Below are 15964 nucleotides of genomic sequence, written 5' to 3'. Positions count from 1 at the left end.
GAGGGCGGCGGCGGCTGCTTAACCCCCATTATGCCCCCTCAGACCGACCGACCGGCGGCTTCTCGGCCCTTCCCTCCCCCGCAGCCGGACTGGTTCCCCGCCTCAGGGACGAGTGATGTTGGCCCCAGGGCGCGGCCTCCGTCGCCCCCTCAGGGGGCGCCCGGGCGCCCTGAGGGGGCGACGGAGGCCGCGCCGGCGCCCGCCACCGCACTGCGCCTGCGCGGAGCCGCCCTCCCCCCCGCCCCGCCCTGCCGCCGGCGCGGGGCCATGGGCGCCAGCGGCTGAGGCGGCCGGCAGCGATCGCGGAACCGCTGCCGCCGCCGTTGGCGGGAGCGGTGACTGGTTTTGCGGGTACCTTTCCCTCTTCTCCCCGCCCTTCCCCCCTTCCGAAATTCAGCCGCGGGGGACCCCGCGGCGGGCGTTTCTGGCGGCCCCGAGCGCCGCCGCCCTTCCCCTGCCCCATGTCGGCGTGGCTCGGCCGGGCGGCGCTGCTGCTGGGGCGGCCGGGGGGCCCCGCCGCCGTCGCCCCCTCCTCCTGCCTGGGCTCGTTGCGTGGCCCGCCTCCCTGCTGCTGCCGCCGCCGCCACCTGGGCAGCCTTCGAGGCGGCGCCGAGGGGCTGCTCCACCCGCGGGGGTCGTCGCCGCCGCCGCCGCTGCCGCCGCCGGGCGGGCGGGCGTTGGGCACACACCCTAAGAAGGAGCCGATGGAGGCGTTGAACACGGCGCAGGGGGCCCGCGACTTCATCTACAGCCTACACTCCACCGAGCGGAGCTGCCTGCTGCGGGAGCTGCACCGCTTCGAGTCCATCGCCATCGCCCAAGGTGAGCGGAGACTCCCGCCGGCGGGCCGAGGGCCGGCACCCGCCGCCCTCCCTCCGTCCCTTCATCCCTCCGCGGCCGCGCTGAGGGCGGCGGCGGCCCCGCGGGGGTGGGGAGGGCCCGGGCCGGTTTGCGGGGACGAAGCCCCCCCCCCCCCCCCCGAAGTTTGGCTTCGCCCGAGCGGCTCCTCGGAGCGGCCGAGGGAGTGGGAAACTCCAGCAGGACGAGGCAGGCACGGAGAGGCGGGTGCCGGTGTGTTTTGGCGTCATCGGGTGTGAGCGAGGCACACAGCCTGAAATTTAGTTTCCTGAGGCATCTGCTGCACCTTCAGAACTTAAAACGACCCACCACGCCTAATCCTCGGTGCGTTTGTCGTCTCACGAGGAGTTTCGGAGAGGCGCGGGTGGCCATTTTTCGGAATGGGAGTAGGAAAGTGCCTCTCCTCAAATCCTCCTGACGCTTAGTGCAGCAGTAAATTGATTTCAGACCTCTGAGGAGACGCTGGGCTGCTGTTACTCTGGGAACTCATTCATGAATTACACTTCCCTGCACAGAGAGCTGCCTGCTTGCCGGCATTGCTTCTTGGAAGTGTCGGTTCTATTGCGGGAAGGTGTGTACGTGCTAGGGAGGTTTATAGATGTATCTCTGGGTATAGTGCTATGCAACACCAATTAAAGTAATTCACAGTGATTTTTTTTTTTTGTCTGATCCAACTGTTCCTGCCAACTTGACACTTTTCCTTAAACAAATCAAAACCTGACAAAACCAAATCCTCTTAATTACAACCCCGGTGCTTCTGGTTCTGATGCTTAGCTATAATTCACATCCCTATCGCGACAAAGATCATAGCGGGTACTTAAGAGATCACTGTGCATTTGATCTAGGCCTCTTTGTGACTTTGATAGTACCGTGCCCTTGGAAAGGGCATTTCAGTGCCTTGTGGCTCTTCTGTACGTGACTGGAAGAAACCTTGTGGTGGGCAGAGAACAGGTCCAGGGGTCAGCTATGGGAATGCTGCTTTCATGAAGAGACAGAACCTTTTCAGGTACTTCTTTGGTTTTGTTTGTAGCACACTTGGATATAAACACTGGTGTTTCTAGTCAGAGCCAGAGTAGTTCCCTTAAACGGTTTATGTTAGAGCAGTGCTGCCGTTTTGCAGAATGTGAATTGGTTGTATTTGTTTTCCGACATAGTGGGAAGTATGCTTAGTTAGTTGACACTAACTTTTGAATACTAACAACTAATATTCTTCCTAAATAAATCCTTCTCAGCTTCTGAAGGGCTCTTGCCGTGAGGTTTCTGTGTGAGTTTCCACCTTGGCAGTTATTGCTCAGTTGAAACTGGGCTGCTCGCAGTGCTTCTGTGTACCTGGAGGATGATGATGTGGGTATCAAAATGAGGCTTTAAAATGCATTTCTGTATAATGTCTCAAGGTTTATACAGAGATAATTCAACAGATGGTCCTATTTAATGTCTTGTTGCTCAGTTGTTGTTAGCTATAGTGTGAAAGTCTGTTTCTGTAAAATACTGTGACTTTCTAATGATTCAAAATTTAGAAGACAGAGTAACAGAAGCATTAGTTTGAATTTAGAGACTTTTGCAGTTTACTAATAAACAGTAATTTATTTCAGTAGTGGAAATTGCACTTCACTTGTGCCCGAAACTGCGAGCATTAATGTCACCGGAGAGATTGTTTCAACAAAACCTCACTTGTGGGCTTTGTAGTCTCAGAGATAAGGGCTGCACAAAGTGTTGTAACGCCATCAGACCTTGGTCCTTGGAGTCAGAATCTTGATCTGCTCAACCAGTAGCTTGATAAGACTTTTAAAAAAATAACCTTTTCCTTTAGCCAGTTCCATTCATTTTTTTTTCTACTAGACTGCAGCATAATAACAGCTGTCAGCTTTTAACTCTAAGAATTTATATTTCTTCATATGTTGTGGAAAAAGGAAAACTGTAACAAAGAAGGGCTTCTAGTAAGTCTGTTGAATAAAAAGTAGACAGAAAAAATCTTAAAAACATAGTGCGTGCCTTGTTGTACGTTCCCTGATATTCTAAAGACCTAAAATAATGTGAAAGAGAGAGGAAACATGGCACAGAAATCATTCATCACCAGTAAAATAGGTGCTCTGCTTTCATTAGATGCACACATCATAGTGCTGTATCCTCTGGTGTGCACGTGTGGAGCTGCTCTGGGCTGAGGAAGGGAATGGTAATGCCAGAAGTCCCTGGGGGGGTGGATTGCCCATAACTGTTTTCTGTAGAGGGTTAACACTGACAGAATCCAGATTTTACATGAAGACAGGCAGTGAATACAGAGCCAGGCTCTTGAGGTGTGTTGGATGCGTATCATCTCTCAACACCATGGAGTGCCAGAAGAAGGCAAAGTGAATAGAAGGGCTGCACTGGAAAGAAAATTGTATGATTTCTGGGCTAGATGTTGATATTATATACTTCAAATGCTTTATTATGGTTAGATAATGTTTTTCATGTTTGCTCTTCCCTGCTGTTGAAATGGTGACTGTAGGAATGATCTAACTAGGTACATGGGTTCTGATTGTGAGTAGCAGATGGGGGGTGAGAGGCATTTGTGCCTGCTTTCCAAGTACTTTCTCCAATCTATTAGTGTCACTTCTGATTTTTACAATTGATGAGTTCAATCAAGACAAAATGGTTTTAGAGATGCTGGGTTTCTTCTCGTTCTTCTGATTTGGTGGCAGCATGCTGTAGATCCTAGTAGGTGATTCTTTAGATGAGGTTGCTAATTTTACTCTTATGTTTATTTCCAATGACAATGATCTGAATGCAACCTTCACATTCATTTGTCTACTTGCTGAGTAAATTCCTGTGTCCTGTTTGTATCTGGAAAAATCAGTCTCTCCTCAATCATGAAATGCCTATGCAGTTTTGCCACTGTGCTTAAGCTTGTTTCATGCCTGTGATCTTTTCATACTTCTATATGGAAAGGGAGGTCTTAGTCCATACCCTTCTTAACACAGTCCTTATTGGGTTAAGTTTTGACCTTCTTCCTTCACTACCTCTTCTGTGCCCTAACAGACCCCATATCAGCTAGGGGAAGCTGTCAGCAATATGGGGAGACCTGGGCACATCAAGAACCAAATGGGGCCTGTTCCTCAGCCCATTCCCAGGCCTACTACCAGAAGGATGCAGTTCCATCAACTAATTGCCCTAGCGCGAAATATGACAGGACACACTATCTGTGGCCTCCGCTAATGGCAGAGGCTGCAGGGAAACCCATCCTTTGCTGCGGCTGCTACGCTGAAGGACGGTCCTCAGGTAGGTGAGTCGTAGCTGTTGACCTGTAAGTTAGGTGAGTCTCTGAAGCGTTTTTGAAACTTAACACATCTGTTTGCTCTATAGTCGCAAAAGCTGTAGGTGGGGAGAGGTTTGTGACGGGATGGCTTGGAAAGTGTCCTGCCATCACCTTGTCACCTGTCTTACCTGGATGTTTATGTCTCGACTCTTAGAGCTCCTGGATCCCGAGCACTAGCAGTCAGTTTAAACAGTTTAGTTTATTAATAAACACTGAGATTCTTCTGTTTAGTGCATCAGTCAGAAGACAGAGCTCTGTGAGCTTGTGATGAAGGATGTCTGTGAAGCTGCAAGTCTGAGTTTAAATTAGTAGATGGGTTTTGCACAGGAGAAGCTGGGGGGAAGGCTATAAAACTGAATCTTGATGGAATTGTTCTCAGAAGATATTCTGAGAACTGTTCTGATTTAGACTATAATCTTTATCTTGCTAACTATCTTAAAATTTAGTCAAAATATCACTAAGTTGCTCTCTTTGAAGACAGCTGCAAGACTTTCTCACCCTTTTCCTTCTTCATTAAAATCTTTTTCATTTTTTTCCTTCCCTTTCTGATCTTGGAAAGGTGAATAAAATCTCACATTTTCCCAGGAAGAGGTTTGAAACAAAGTTTTTGAATTTCAACTTGTGTTTCTTGTAACCATGTCAGCCGCAACAGATGGAGATGATACATGTGGACTTGAATAGAAATACTGTATTTTTCTTTCTCATAGTTACAGAAACACTGAAGTAGCAAATAGGCCAATTCATTTTAAGTGTAATAGTTCCGCTTTCCTGTTCGTGGAAGTGGTGCCCCATAATCAAGGCTTAGTGTTGTTGGCAACAGACAGTCAAATCCTCCTCTGTGTTGCTCATTTCTTGCATGGGGGAGATGAAAGTGTAAAAACCTTACTGGCAATGTGGAGAATAATTTAATGTCTCTGACTTTCTATAGCAATTTTCCATTATAAAAGACTGTTATTAGAAAGATGTAACTTCTTTCTTAAGGTGCTTATATTCAGTTTTTTTACCTTTAGTTTCCAGCTTCTGATGTGAAATGATTCATGAAAGCACTTCTAAGCAGTGCAGGAAGCCCAGTAACAAGGAGGAGAAAGATTAAAGGGTTTCACTTGCTAAGTTTAATATTTCTTATCTAAGTATGTTTGCTGCATCTTTATTTCTTCTGAGGGTACTGTTGTTCTTATCTATGCTGGGTTAAAATATTCTTGAACCCAGATGTAACCATTTTCCATTAACAATACTAACACAATGGCTATCTAGGGCCTATAAGAAATCTCAGGTTTGGTAGTGAGAGAATTCATTGCTTTCCTGTATTTTGTTGCAAAGATGGGAAAATAATTCCTGTTTTCCCATCTTTGTGCACATATACATAAAATATATATACAATATATATTTTATACTTATATGTGTATATATACACTATATATTTTTGTGTATAAAATATATTTTTAAATATATAATGTATGTACATTGAACACAATTCCTTGAAAGTACCCAGTTGCATTTTATATTTTAAATGGAAGGCTTTTGTGACATGATCACTGAATAAAAGGCCTTCTGAAGTGTAATTGCTTGTTTCTCTGCCCGTTGAGGTTGTGTATTAACTGGAAAACATGTGAAAACCCAGTAGCAGTAGAGTCTTGACAGCTGGTTTTGTTGTTTTAATTTGCAGGTCTTGCAGAATGCAGCCTCTAGCTAGATTCTCTTTGAAGGCACTGGGATGTCATACTGTACAGTTTAATAAATAATCTGCCCAAACTGGTGGATTCTGATAGAAAAGTGTTCATAATTTCAAGTTACTGTATCTTGTCTTTGTTTAAAAAAAAAAAAGTTGTTAGTGCTGTGGGTAAAGGGCACTGCATCCATGCATTCAATGGGGCTGACAGCTGGGGCAAGATCTTCTTGTGGGAATATGCAAGCTTTTAGCCATTGTTGGGTTAAATTTCAGAAGAAATACGTCTGGTTTATCACCTGGTGTTAAATTTATGAACTCTTCAGTTTACTGGAATAGCTTAGGGAGTGTTAGAGCCTAGATGTCCCTACTTCCACATCTTTAAGAAGAAAAGTTAATTCATAGGACTGCAAATATCATCAAGCACAAACATGATCTCCTGTGAAAAAGATTCTTTTTGTTGCGTAAGTCAGACACTTGCTAATACAAACCAACCAGTTCATCTGCTGTGATGGTTTAGATACCACCTATAATACCTTTAGAAACCACCTGAGGCTTTAGTACCTCTTTTTGGTAGAACTTAATCTGTGTTAACGCAACAAAGTGTGATTTGATCCTCCTGGAATTATTTGTCTTGTTTAAAGAGTGATTTCACAGCAGAAGTGTGAGGTTTCTTGGGAGGACGCCCAGCTCGCTGAGCAGGGAGAAGGGGGGGCTGGTGTGCTTTGGCAGGTAGACTGTACCTGGTGGGGATGGTTCTCTCTCCCTCTCTCCTCTACAGGCCCAGTGTGCACAGGTGTTCTCTGAGCTCTGTGTGGAGAAAGATCATCTACCTCTCCCTTGCTGTCACCTAAGTCAAGAAATTGTTTTTTTAGCTCTAGTGTTTCATTGCTGCTCTAGGAAAAGGTCTTCTGGCACGCTGCTGGCAAGTGTCTGATTTGCATGTTTGAAGTACCCTGTCAAGCTGGTAAAATGACAAACTCTTACCAGCCTGCCTGTGTGCAGTCCCTTTTTGTTCTTAGACCACCACAGCATACACCAGGACTATTGCTAGTCTCACTGCTGAGTCAAAAGTAATGAGTGATGAAAGGAATATTATGTTTGTGTTGGAAGCATGTACTATTACTCTTTTTGCATATGATTTTTTTTTTTTCTATCCAAAATCATTGACCCCTCTCATGAAGGCAGAGTGCAGAAGGAAGAATGCTATACAGACTCTACTGATCATTTCCTTTAAAATCTACAGATGGAACTGTTCTGTTTTCAAATGGTGCTTATCTATGTAATATAAAGTATTTTATTACCTGTGATAAAGTAAACTATTATAAAAGACTTCTTGCCCTAAGCATCAGTTAACACTAATATTAAATCCTAGCCATTTACTTGAAATTGATAGCATTTTGCCAGGAGGGAAAAAAAAAAAAAAAAAAAAGAGAAGTCTGGAATATGAGTTACATCTTTTTCTGGTTGCTCTGACACTGTTTTTCTTAAGCCTTGGTGAAGAGAGGGAGAAATCATAAGCTGTATTCAGTCCCTTAGCTGTCATGTGCTTCTATATGTGGAGTGCTCGATGCATAAACCCGCTGTGGCTTTCCTAGGCCTCGCTGTTGAAGACTGGGGCTCTGCCTTCTGCCCTCTTCAGGGAGCTAGGATGGAGCCTGGCTAGGGATAGCTGGATTCTCGCTCTGCTGACAGCTCACAGTGGTTATGTAGATGTTGTGACCAGGGACAAAGCTGGTTGATCAAGTGAATCCTGCAGCTACTCTGTCGAGTAACATGTAGAGGTGGGCGTTCCACCCCCTTTTTATCCCTAGATTGGATTCTGAGTTGTTATGAAATTTAGTTAATTTTTTTTTTTTTTAGATTATCTTTTCTTACATCCTGTCTCAAGAATATGGATGCCCGTTATGCTGAGAGAGTGCATGGATGCTGCATGGGCGTGCCTTAGTTAATAGATTTAATACTTCTGAAGTCCTATTGAGAGGTACGCCCCATTTCCCAAGAAAGCTTTCAAAAGTAAAAGTACAGTTAAAAAAAAAAACAGAAACAACCAAATCCCAGAACTCCAAAGCAAAAAATGCATGAACAAAACCTCACCTCCAAAATGTACTCGGGCAGTAGAAAATCTCCATTTCTGTTGTTCATTATAGCACTTAGTGTGTTGCATTAGTCAATCAGATATTGCATGTCTTTATTGCAATGTTCCTTCATGTTTAAGCTTTATTTCAACTGGATGTGTATGATTTATTTGGACTTCCCTTTTTAAGTTACAATAAAACTGCAAATTTAGGTAGCTTGGGGTAGTTGAATTTTTTCATTGTGTTGTCATCTCAATACATAAATAGTATTCTACGGAAATGTTAACTATATAGAAAAATTTTCATAAAATTTTAACTTTGAATAAATTCGGTAATATTCTTTTTCTGCTTTAAACTCCCTTTGTGAGGATTTTTCTATTTGTACTAATATAGATGGTACTTTGGGACAGGACCATGCATATATTACTTAAGTATTAGAAGGTTTTGCTCTTGTGGTTTGGTTTTCTTAAATATTCTGAAATTTTACTTGCTCATATGATTTAAAGTGGGTTCTAGTCTGAGTTCTCTGCTTAAATGCAGAAACTTTGCCATGTGTTTTTGCAGAGGAGAGCCTGCAAACATTCAAGTGGAATTGGTGCAAGACTAGAGGAATCCCATCGTCTTAGTGTTTATAAAGGTTCTTTCCGTGCTGGCGGATACTCCTGTGTTGATTGAAAGATTTTAAGTAATGATTTATTGATGTTTTGCTTTTGAAAACTCGTTGTAGCATCCAGATATCCTAAACCACTGATACCACTTGAGCAGCCAACGAAGGAGGTAGTGTCACCAGAGACGACCAGTACTTTTGGTACAGTAAAAAAAAATAAACAACAACAAACAAAAAGTGTGTTTGCTAAGATGTGGCGTTGCATAAGGCCAGCAGGCTGCTGGTTTGACAGACTTTCCGCTTGCTTGTTTTGATGCAGTTGGCATGTATTGCTACAAGAAATAAAAGTATGTGAGTTTTGTTTGTTTATATTAATATAAAGCCTTCGGTCTCAAGAATTTCAGCGATCCCTGTAGTACTTGGTGGACTAACTCTTAATGTGACCAAAGAAGTGTTTCAAGTCCTGGTCTGGTGGAAACTCTCCTGAGCTAATACTCAACTAGAGATTTCAGACTGTTAAACAGCTTCATTTACTTGAAGAAGCTCAGTGTTATCTACCTTATGCCTTTTCCTAGGAAAGTGTTGTGCGTTGAATTACATGGTCCAAAGGTAATGCAGAAATAATATTACTGTTTCAAAATATTGTTATTTAGTTAGCTGCCTTTGCCCTTCCCTGCAAGTAATGTTTTAGAAAAGATAAAATAGATGATTGCTCCAGTTACAACTTGTTTTCCATCTTTTGCATGTTTAAGCATGTGATGTGTGCAAAATAGTTGTCATGCACAAACATTTTTTAAATAACGAATTTAAAGAAAAAAATCTAAACCTTGAACCATTGTTCTTTAACTGTATGTCTCTTGTGTAAAATAATACAGTTTATAGGAAAATTATTTTCCTTTTATCTGTCTTGTATGGTTTAAGGGGTGCTTTTGATTTAGTTCTTTTTAGGAAAGATCACTTGAAATGTGACTTTTGCTTATAATACAACTTTAACCTATCACTCTGAAAGGTTTAAAACACTTAGATCTCCACATAATAGGCATGAATGAAGTGAATCATGTTTATTCCGTGAACACAGAGGTACTGTTTCAGTGTGTAATCAAAACTAAAGGAAAATGAAGTCTACCAGTTTCTCTAAGAAAGAAATTATTTAAAGCTCGCTCATTCAACAGAAAACTCTTTGCTTTAGTCAGCCTTATTTATTATTTAATCAGTCCAAATATGGAACTACAGAGGCAGTTGGTGTCTCCGGGAGAAAATCTTTTCTAAAAACAAAAAGTGGAAAAATGAGATAAGTATATCATGCAAACAAAGTACCTAAGGAAGCTGTCTTGGATCTCTCTGGTGCTGGTTTTGTTTGGGTTTTTTTGCTGGTAAAGTGTCTCAGTTGGAGAAAGCTGGACTTGAGCACGTGAGCTGTCTTATGCACCCTCCCCTCTTTCTTTCTCCTTAAATTAACACAGTGTTATTTCAAAAACCTGAAGGCACATGTTCTTGTTTCCGTTTTGTTGCTATGTGTGAGAACTTCCTTTAACATTGGACCTGCCCTTTGGAATTTTTGGGATGTAACTAACCCATGCCTGAAATGAAACCCTTGCTTCCTCTGCAGCACGGGCAGCTTTTTAAGGCAAAGCCCACAAAATACTGTTTTTAACCCAGCAGAGTGCATGTTTCATTCAAAACTATGGGATGTGAAATCATAGCTGGTTTGTCCAATGTTCGTTTACTTTGGTTTCTTAGATATTTGAATGTTAATTATTAATAAAGTATCCATTCTAGCAGCCATAGTATATACTGATACTTGCTATACCTTTTTTTTTTTTTTTTTTTTTGCTGCATCATTTGCCAGTTTCCATTTGTATATGATGGGTTCATCATGTTCATTGCTTTTTGGGTATTCTTTGAGGGTTTTTCAATTTAATTTTGTCAAACTGACATGCTTTAGCTTTTGGCAGATTCCAACAGGTCATTTTTTTAAACTTATACGTTTCTCTCTAGACAATAAAAAGTGTGAATAGGAATGTATTTGAAGACTGCAATATTATATGTTTGGAGATGGCATGTATTCCGTATCAACTCTCCTATCGGCTTAAAGCATACATAAGGAGCAGGTGCTTTGTTTAATTCTCTCCTACTGCTTGTACCCAGGGATAAAACCTTTCCTCAACACGCTTTCTAAATACTTTGTAACTTTTAGGATGTCAGATAGGAGCATAGGCATTTCCAGAATTAAAACTTGCCTTACTGCTTGGCAGTGATCCTGGTGAAAGGCTCCTGCATGACCTGCGGGAAGGACAAAGCCTTGAAAAATCTTTTTCATTTCAAAAAGAATGGGAAAATTTGAGAGCAAAAGGCTTCTATAGTGAGGCCAGCTTGAAATGAGAGAGCCAGAGATGTGGGTTTCAGCGGTGGCCCAGACTTTGGTTCCCAAAACTCAGTTCTCCGAGATAGCTGGGGCCTGTCAGCTGGGCAGCACCAGTTCTTTCTAAAACTTTCTGGGAAGCCTTCAGGCAGGGTTAGGAGAAGACAGAGGATATGGTATGTGATCCTTGTTGTGAGCAGAGAGAGGTCTGTCACTTTTGTGGTGTGTTGATATATGTACAGTTGTGTCGCAACAAAGCTCTGGTATTTTCTTCAGGTCCAAATGCTTACTGTGAACCAACAGGTAATTGTTGCATTTTGACCTACTGCATTTTTCTGTTAGACATCATCAGTTTCTGGTTATTGTACTGTTAAAATAACTTTTTTGTTTATGGCTTTTGGTTATTTGCTCTTGATAGCTTTTGGCTCTATGCAGTGATCCATTCCTTACTGCTGGCCAGTTTGCTATAACTCGTCTTAACACTAGGAGTGTGAATCATCAGTCTCCATTAGGATATTATCCCATCTTTCATGGCAATCTGAATGGGCAGAAATTGTGGTTTATTTGCTTTATTGAGTTTCATGGAAGACTGGAGAGAAATGTGCATGGAACAAACTGATTTCTTCAGCCAGCTGCTCTTTTAAATAACATCAGCTTGTATTTTCAGATTGCAAATAGCCTTTCAATCCAGCTGTTTCTTTGCTTCATTAAGTCCTGACAAGGGGCTGATTTTTACAAAGCACAAGTAAAGATGTGATGTCACAAATGTAAAATTAACTGTTTTTTTCAAGATGAAGAGATGTAAGAATTGCCAGCTGGATCTACAGCCATCTTGCCTAATAAATAAAGATTTTTGCCAGACAGAAGAGATGGGACAGCAGCTTGAAATACTCTCCCCTCCCATCCCCCCTTCCCCTATTTACCTATTACCTATTTTATATTATGTACTTTGCTTACTTTACTCCACGAAATAAGTAGCTGCAAAAGTGGCAGTGGTGTTATAAATAGTCAGCCTGGTGACCTTTTCCTCTTGAAAATGTTGGGCAGGCTTCTTGTGATTCTGTGTCCCTTTCTCTGAACAGAAGGAACGTAACAAAGGTGCATTTGTGGTTCTGATACAGCACAAATGGCCTGTGTTGAAAATCGCTGGTTCCAGTGGGAAATATATGTGACTTGCTGTTTACTTATTTGATCTGGTTTCTCAGAAAGAAAAAAAATTCTTTGGATTTGTAATGTTTTCACTGTTGGTTTACTTCTCTGGGTTGGATGCTAAGAACTTATCCTATCAGCCTTGTTTCCAGATGCTGCTGATTTCAGTTTTTGCAGTTGGACACTAATATGACTGAATTTTACCGTGATTTATGTCTGACCTTGTGTAAAATCTCAGTTAACAACAAAAAAAAAAAGCTCACTTTAATTATTTTTTCCCAGCCATGGAGGAAAAAAATAATCGGATGGCTTCCCCACTGTGGGATAAAAGCAAGCACAGATGAACTCTGCAGTCCTGTTCCTGCTTTCCAATGATAGCACTGCAGTTCTTCTCTGGGCCTGGCTGTACACCTGGCTGAGCACAAGTGCTAAAATGAAGAATAAGTCCCAAATACATGATCAGGAGGGAATTAAGGAATGGGAGGAAAAGTATTGAATCGCCCCTTGCAGCAGCATCATGACTTTAGATCAATTCAGGGTGTGGTTTTGTATTTGACCTAGGGTTCTGCCTTTCCTGTTTTCTCATGGGAAGTGCCATGAGGGCTTTTGTGCCTCAGGCAGGAGTCTGTTCTGGGATCTCTGTGTCACTAACAGCACATACAGTGACTTGCACTAGTGAGCGGTACTGTTTCGGTCTCCCAGGTTACGCTTTTAGTATTGTCAAGTACTTGCAATTACCTTTGGGAGTGTTTTTGACCTCAAAGTTCTTGCCTTGTGACTAGGTAGGGAGCTGTCCCTCTTCTCCCTTCCTCTGGCTCTCTATCCGGGATTACTCCTCCTGGCATCAGTGGCTGCCCCCCAGCCTTCAGCACTGCAAAAGGCATCCTCAGCCTGAATCCATCCCCTTCCTCACTGCTGGAGAATAGGCTGTGTATGCATTCCCCAAATTTTGGAGAAGCAGATGAGAATGACAGAGGTAAGGACACTGGAGGCACACTAAGATCAGCTCCCACTGCACAGCATAAAAAGAAAAAATAATTGTAGGAACACAAATTTCACTAACGTCTCTGAAATACCAGCATTACAGGTATGTCACTGATACACCAGTGCCACAGCATACTTTCCACTGCCAAGGGGAAAAGTGTTAAATAGATTAAATTCCATATTTCCTCCTATGTAGAAAACAAAACAGGCTTATGTGTGCAGAAAACCATGGATTCAGCTGTAGGTTTGTGTTTGTAATTTAATTCTCAAACCAATTAGCAGAACTGGAGGTGGAGCATGTAATTTCAGCACTCGCAGGAGTCTGCTGCATGCTCACTGCTGAAATTGTGACAAAGGAACCTAGCAATGGAGAAGGGAAAACGTGCAAAGCTGAAAAATGAAGACCACTAAGTGGCAGAACCCAGTCTTTCATGAACTGTCATTTGGTAGTTTCCCAGGAAGATTAACCAACATTGGGATTAAATAAATGGACCAGATGTGTAGTACTCAATAGAGCAGAGGTCCTGAAGTAGCTTTAGAGGGAGCGTCTGCACAGCTGTGACTTGCAGTGGTGTGACGTGGGCTGAAGCTTGTGTTAGGTCTGCAGTTGGAAGCTGCAGAGATGCACTTGCAACTGAGCTAGTTAATCCTCCCAAGGGAGGGCTCGTGCTTGCCAAAGGCTGCAGAAAATCTGACTGCGTGAAGAATTTTCCCTTTTTTGTTTTGCAGAATAAAGGCAATTGGTTGAAAGAGTTAAAAGTGAACTTTAGTTAGAACTGTTCACTGAGAGGAAGAGTAGAGCCCAGCAGTCTTTGTCATCTGCTTCTCCTTGTTTATATGACTCTATCTACAAAATCAACAATCTTAGTAGTTTCAGATCATTTTCATTAACAGTGAATTTTTTAGTAAAACTTTAAATCATGTGCAGAATAAATTAGTAAATAATGCAGCTGCATAACAACCCAGCAGATATTCCATATTCTTATAACATAAAAGCCAAAAGAAAACATTTTGAGGTCAAGTTCCATGTAAAGTGTATTTTATCTATTTTTACATTATAATCATATAACGTTCATTCCTTCAGCCGTTTGCCAAAGATAGCTGACATTGCAGCTTGGCTTCGACTGTGCCGAGAGTCAGATTTTGAAGTCTGACTAGTTTCACAAATGCAGTGAGAAGCTTTGCAAAGCTATGTGGGGAAGGGAAGAAGAAAGATCCCCAACCAGCCAATCTACTGCCTACCTCTAGCAGTAGGTTAAGAGTTAAGAACAGCTTCATTGCTACTGTGTTCTGTATTCATTAGGTACAGATTATCTGCGTATGATTTATGGCTGGAACTTAAATTCTCAGTGGTTTCTGGTGGTGTTCTTTTTTGCTGACAGGTATGAATAGTTCCTTAAGGACTTCAGGGTAGCTCATACTTTTGTCTTTATTGCCCCAATGCAGTGAAGAATTAGGAGTGTAGTTACACTTAATGTGAGTCTGTAAACTGAATGATGTTCAAACATTTTGTTATCTGTCTGCTCTCTCTCATTCTGGGTAGCTGTCTTGGTTCTGACACAGATGAAAAGCAATAAACTCTATATGCATTTAAAATTATTTTAGAGAGAAGTTTATTTCTGCAGTCTTACTTGCTTTCAAGGTCATCCACAGTCAGGGAATGCAACTTTCTGCTTGAGAAAAGGCTGATGCTTAGTGTTATGTGATTTATAATAGCAGTTTGTCTTCAGCTTTCAGTAAAGATCATAGTAGAGTTCTCTTAAGGGGAAAGAAAAAAAAAGAATCCCACCAAATCCATCAAATTTACCAGTTGTCCTGGTGTTACTGCACTGCCTGCACATGGTGTTGGCAGGGTTGTTGCTGTCTGAGTACAGGTGCTGGTGCTGCTGGTACCAAGGACTGTGGGAAGCACTGCTGTTGCCAGCCTTGTATTTGCTCTTAACAGCAAGCACCTTTCTTGGTATTAACCAAGTCACTTTTTTCTCAGACTTTTAAGTACTGCAAAAGGCAAAATCTCGCATTCTGTGTCTGGAAGTGACAGTATAAACAGCAAGTGTGTTGAAAAAAGCCAGTGACTACATCGTGGACCTGATCTGCTGCATCTGCTACAAGGCAGAGCCCTCCAGTTATTAGAATGCTCTGTTTTGCGCTAGGGCAGCAGAAGAGGGAGCATCCCCATTCTCCCCGGCTGCTGCACAGGCTGTCATCAGTCACCTTTGTTCTTGAATGGGATGTGCTGCTGGCTGTGAGAACGGGATTATGTGCCTGGGCTTGAAAGCCAGCCCTGCTCCCTGTTCTTCATAAATTACCTTTTTTTCCTCTTCCTTCTTTCCTGGGAAAACAAGTGTGGTTTTGTGCAGTTGGGGTAAGGTCATAAGGGAGAGGAGGGGTGGGAATAAATAAATTAATCTCTCCACCTTCTCAGGGTTCTTTTAAGGGCCTGGGGCAGAACATCATTAAATAAAGGATATTATAATTGTGTATGTGGATGTTTCATGAGCACTGGTATGTAGGCATAAGTGATGCCTAACACTGTTCTATTTAAAGGTGATGAAAGCTCTCTACTAGATCAGATCTCTGGTTGTGTGCAGAGCTCTGACAATTCATGTTAACAAATCATTTGTGGTGTCCCACAGAATTGCTTTGCTTATCCTCTTACATGAACCTGCTATGGAAGACAGTTGAAAACCTAATCTCATGCCCTGATAATACATAGATACTGTGGTCTTACTTGTTCCCAGTGCAACTCTGTTGCTGAGCTGCTGCTGTGCTCAGCTGCAAACTGGTGAAACGATTGATAGATGCTTACCTTGAACTAGGGAGGCCTAAGACAAATAAGTGTTGACAGAGAAGTGTCAACTGAAACAGTTAAATGAGTATATTTGGATGAGATTAATTCCACTCTACTGTTAGTCTGAAGTACTTATTTGGCCTTTTTCCATAGCTAGTGAAGAGGGTGTTAATG

General features: G+C 42.3%; 1 protein-coding gene across 1 annotated transcript in view; it reads left to right on the top strand.

The window, feature by feature from the left end:
• The first annotated feature begins 257 nt into the window (after positions 1–257).
• TMEM65 (transmembrane protein 65) overlaps positions 258–15964 on the top strand; it is a 34797-nt gene continuing 19090 nt past the window's right edge. Inside the window, exons 1-2 of the mRNA XM_082480144.1 lie at positions 258–822; positions 8625–8705. Coding sequence (XP_082336270.1) covers positions 462–822; positions 8625–8705 — 442 coding nt within the window. The 5' untranslated portion in view covers positions 258–461. The remainder of the gene's footprint in view (positions 823–8624; positions 8706–15964) is intronic.

This window comes from Vanellus vanellus (assembly GCF_965231255.1).
Source record: "Vanellus vanellus genome assembly, chromosome: 2".
NCBI classification, from domain to species: Eukaryota; Metazoa; Chordata; class Aves; order Charadriiformes; family Charadriidae; genus Vanellus; species Vanellus vanellus.
Note: the sequence above shows the minus strand (reverse complement) of the source record. Positions and strands in the feature narration are given on the sequence as shown.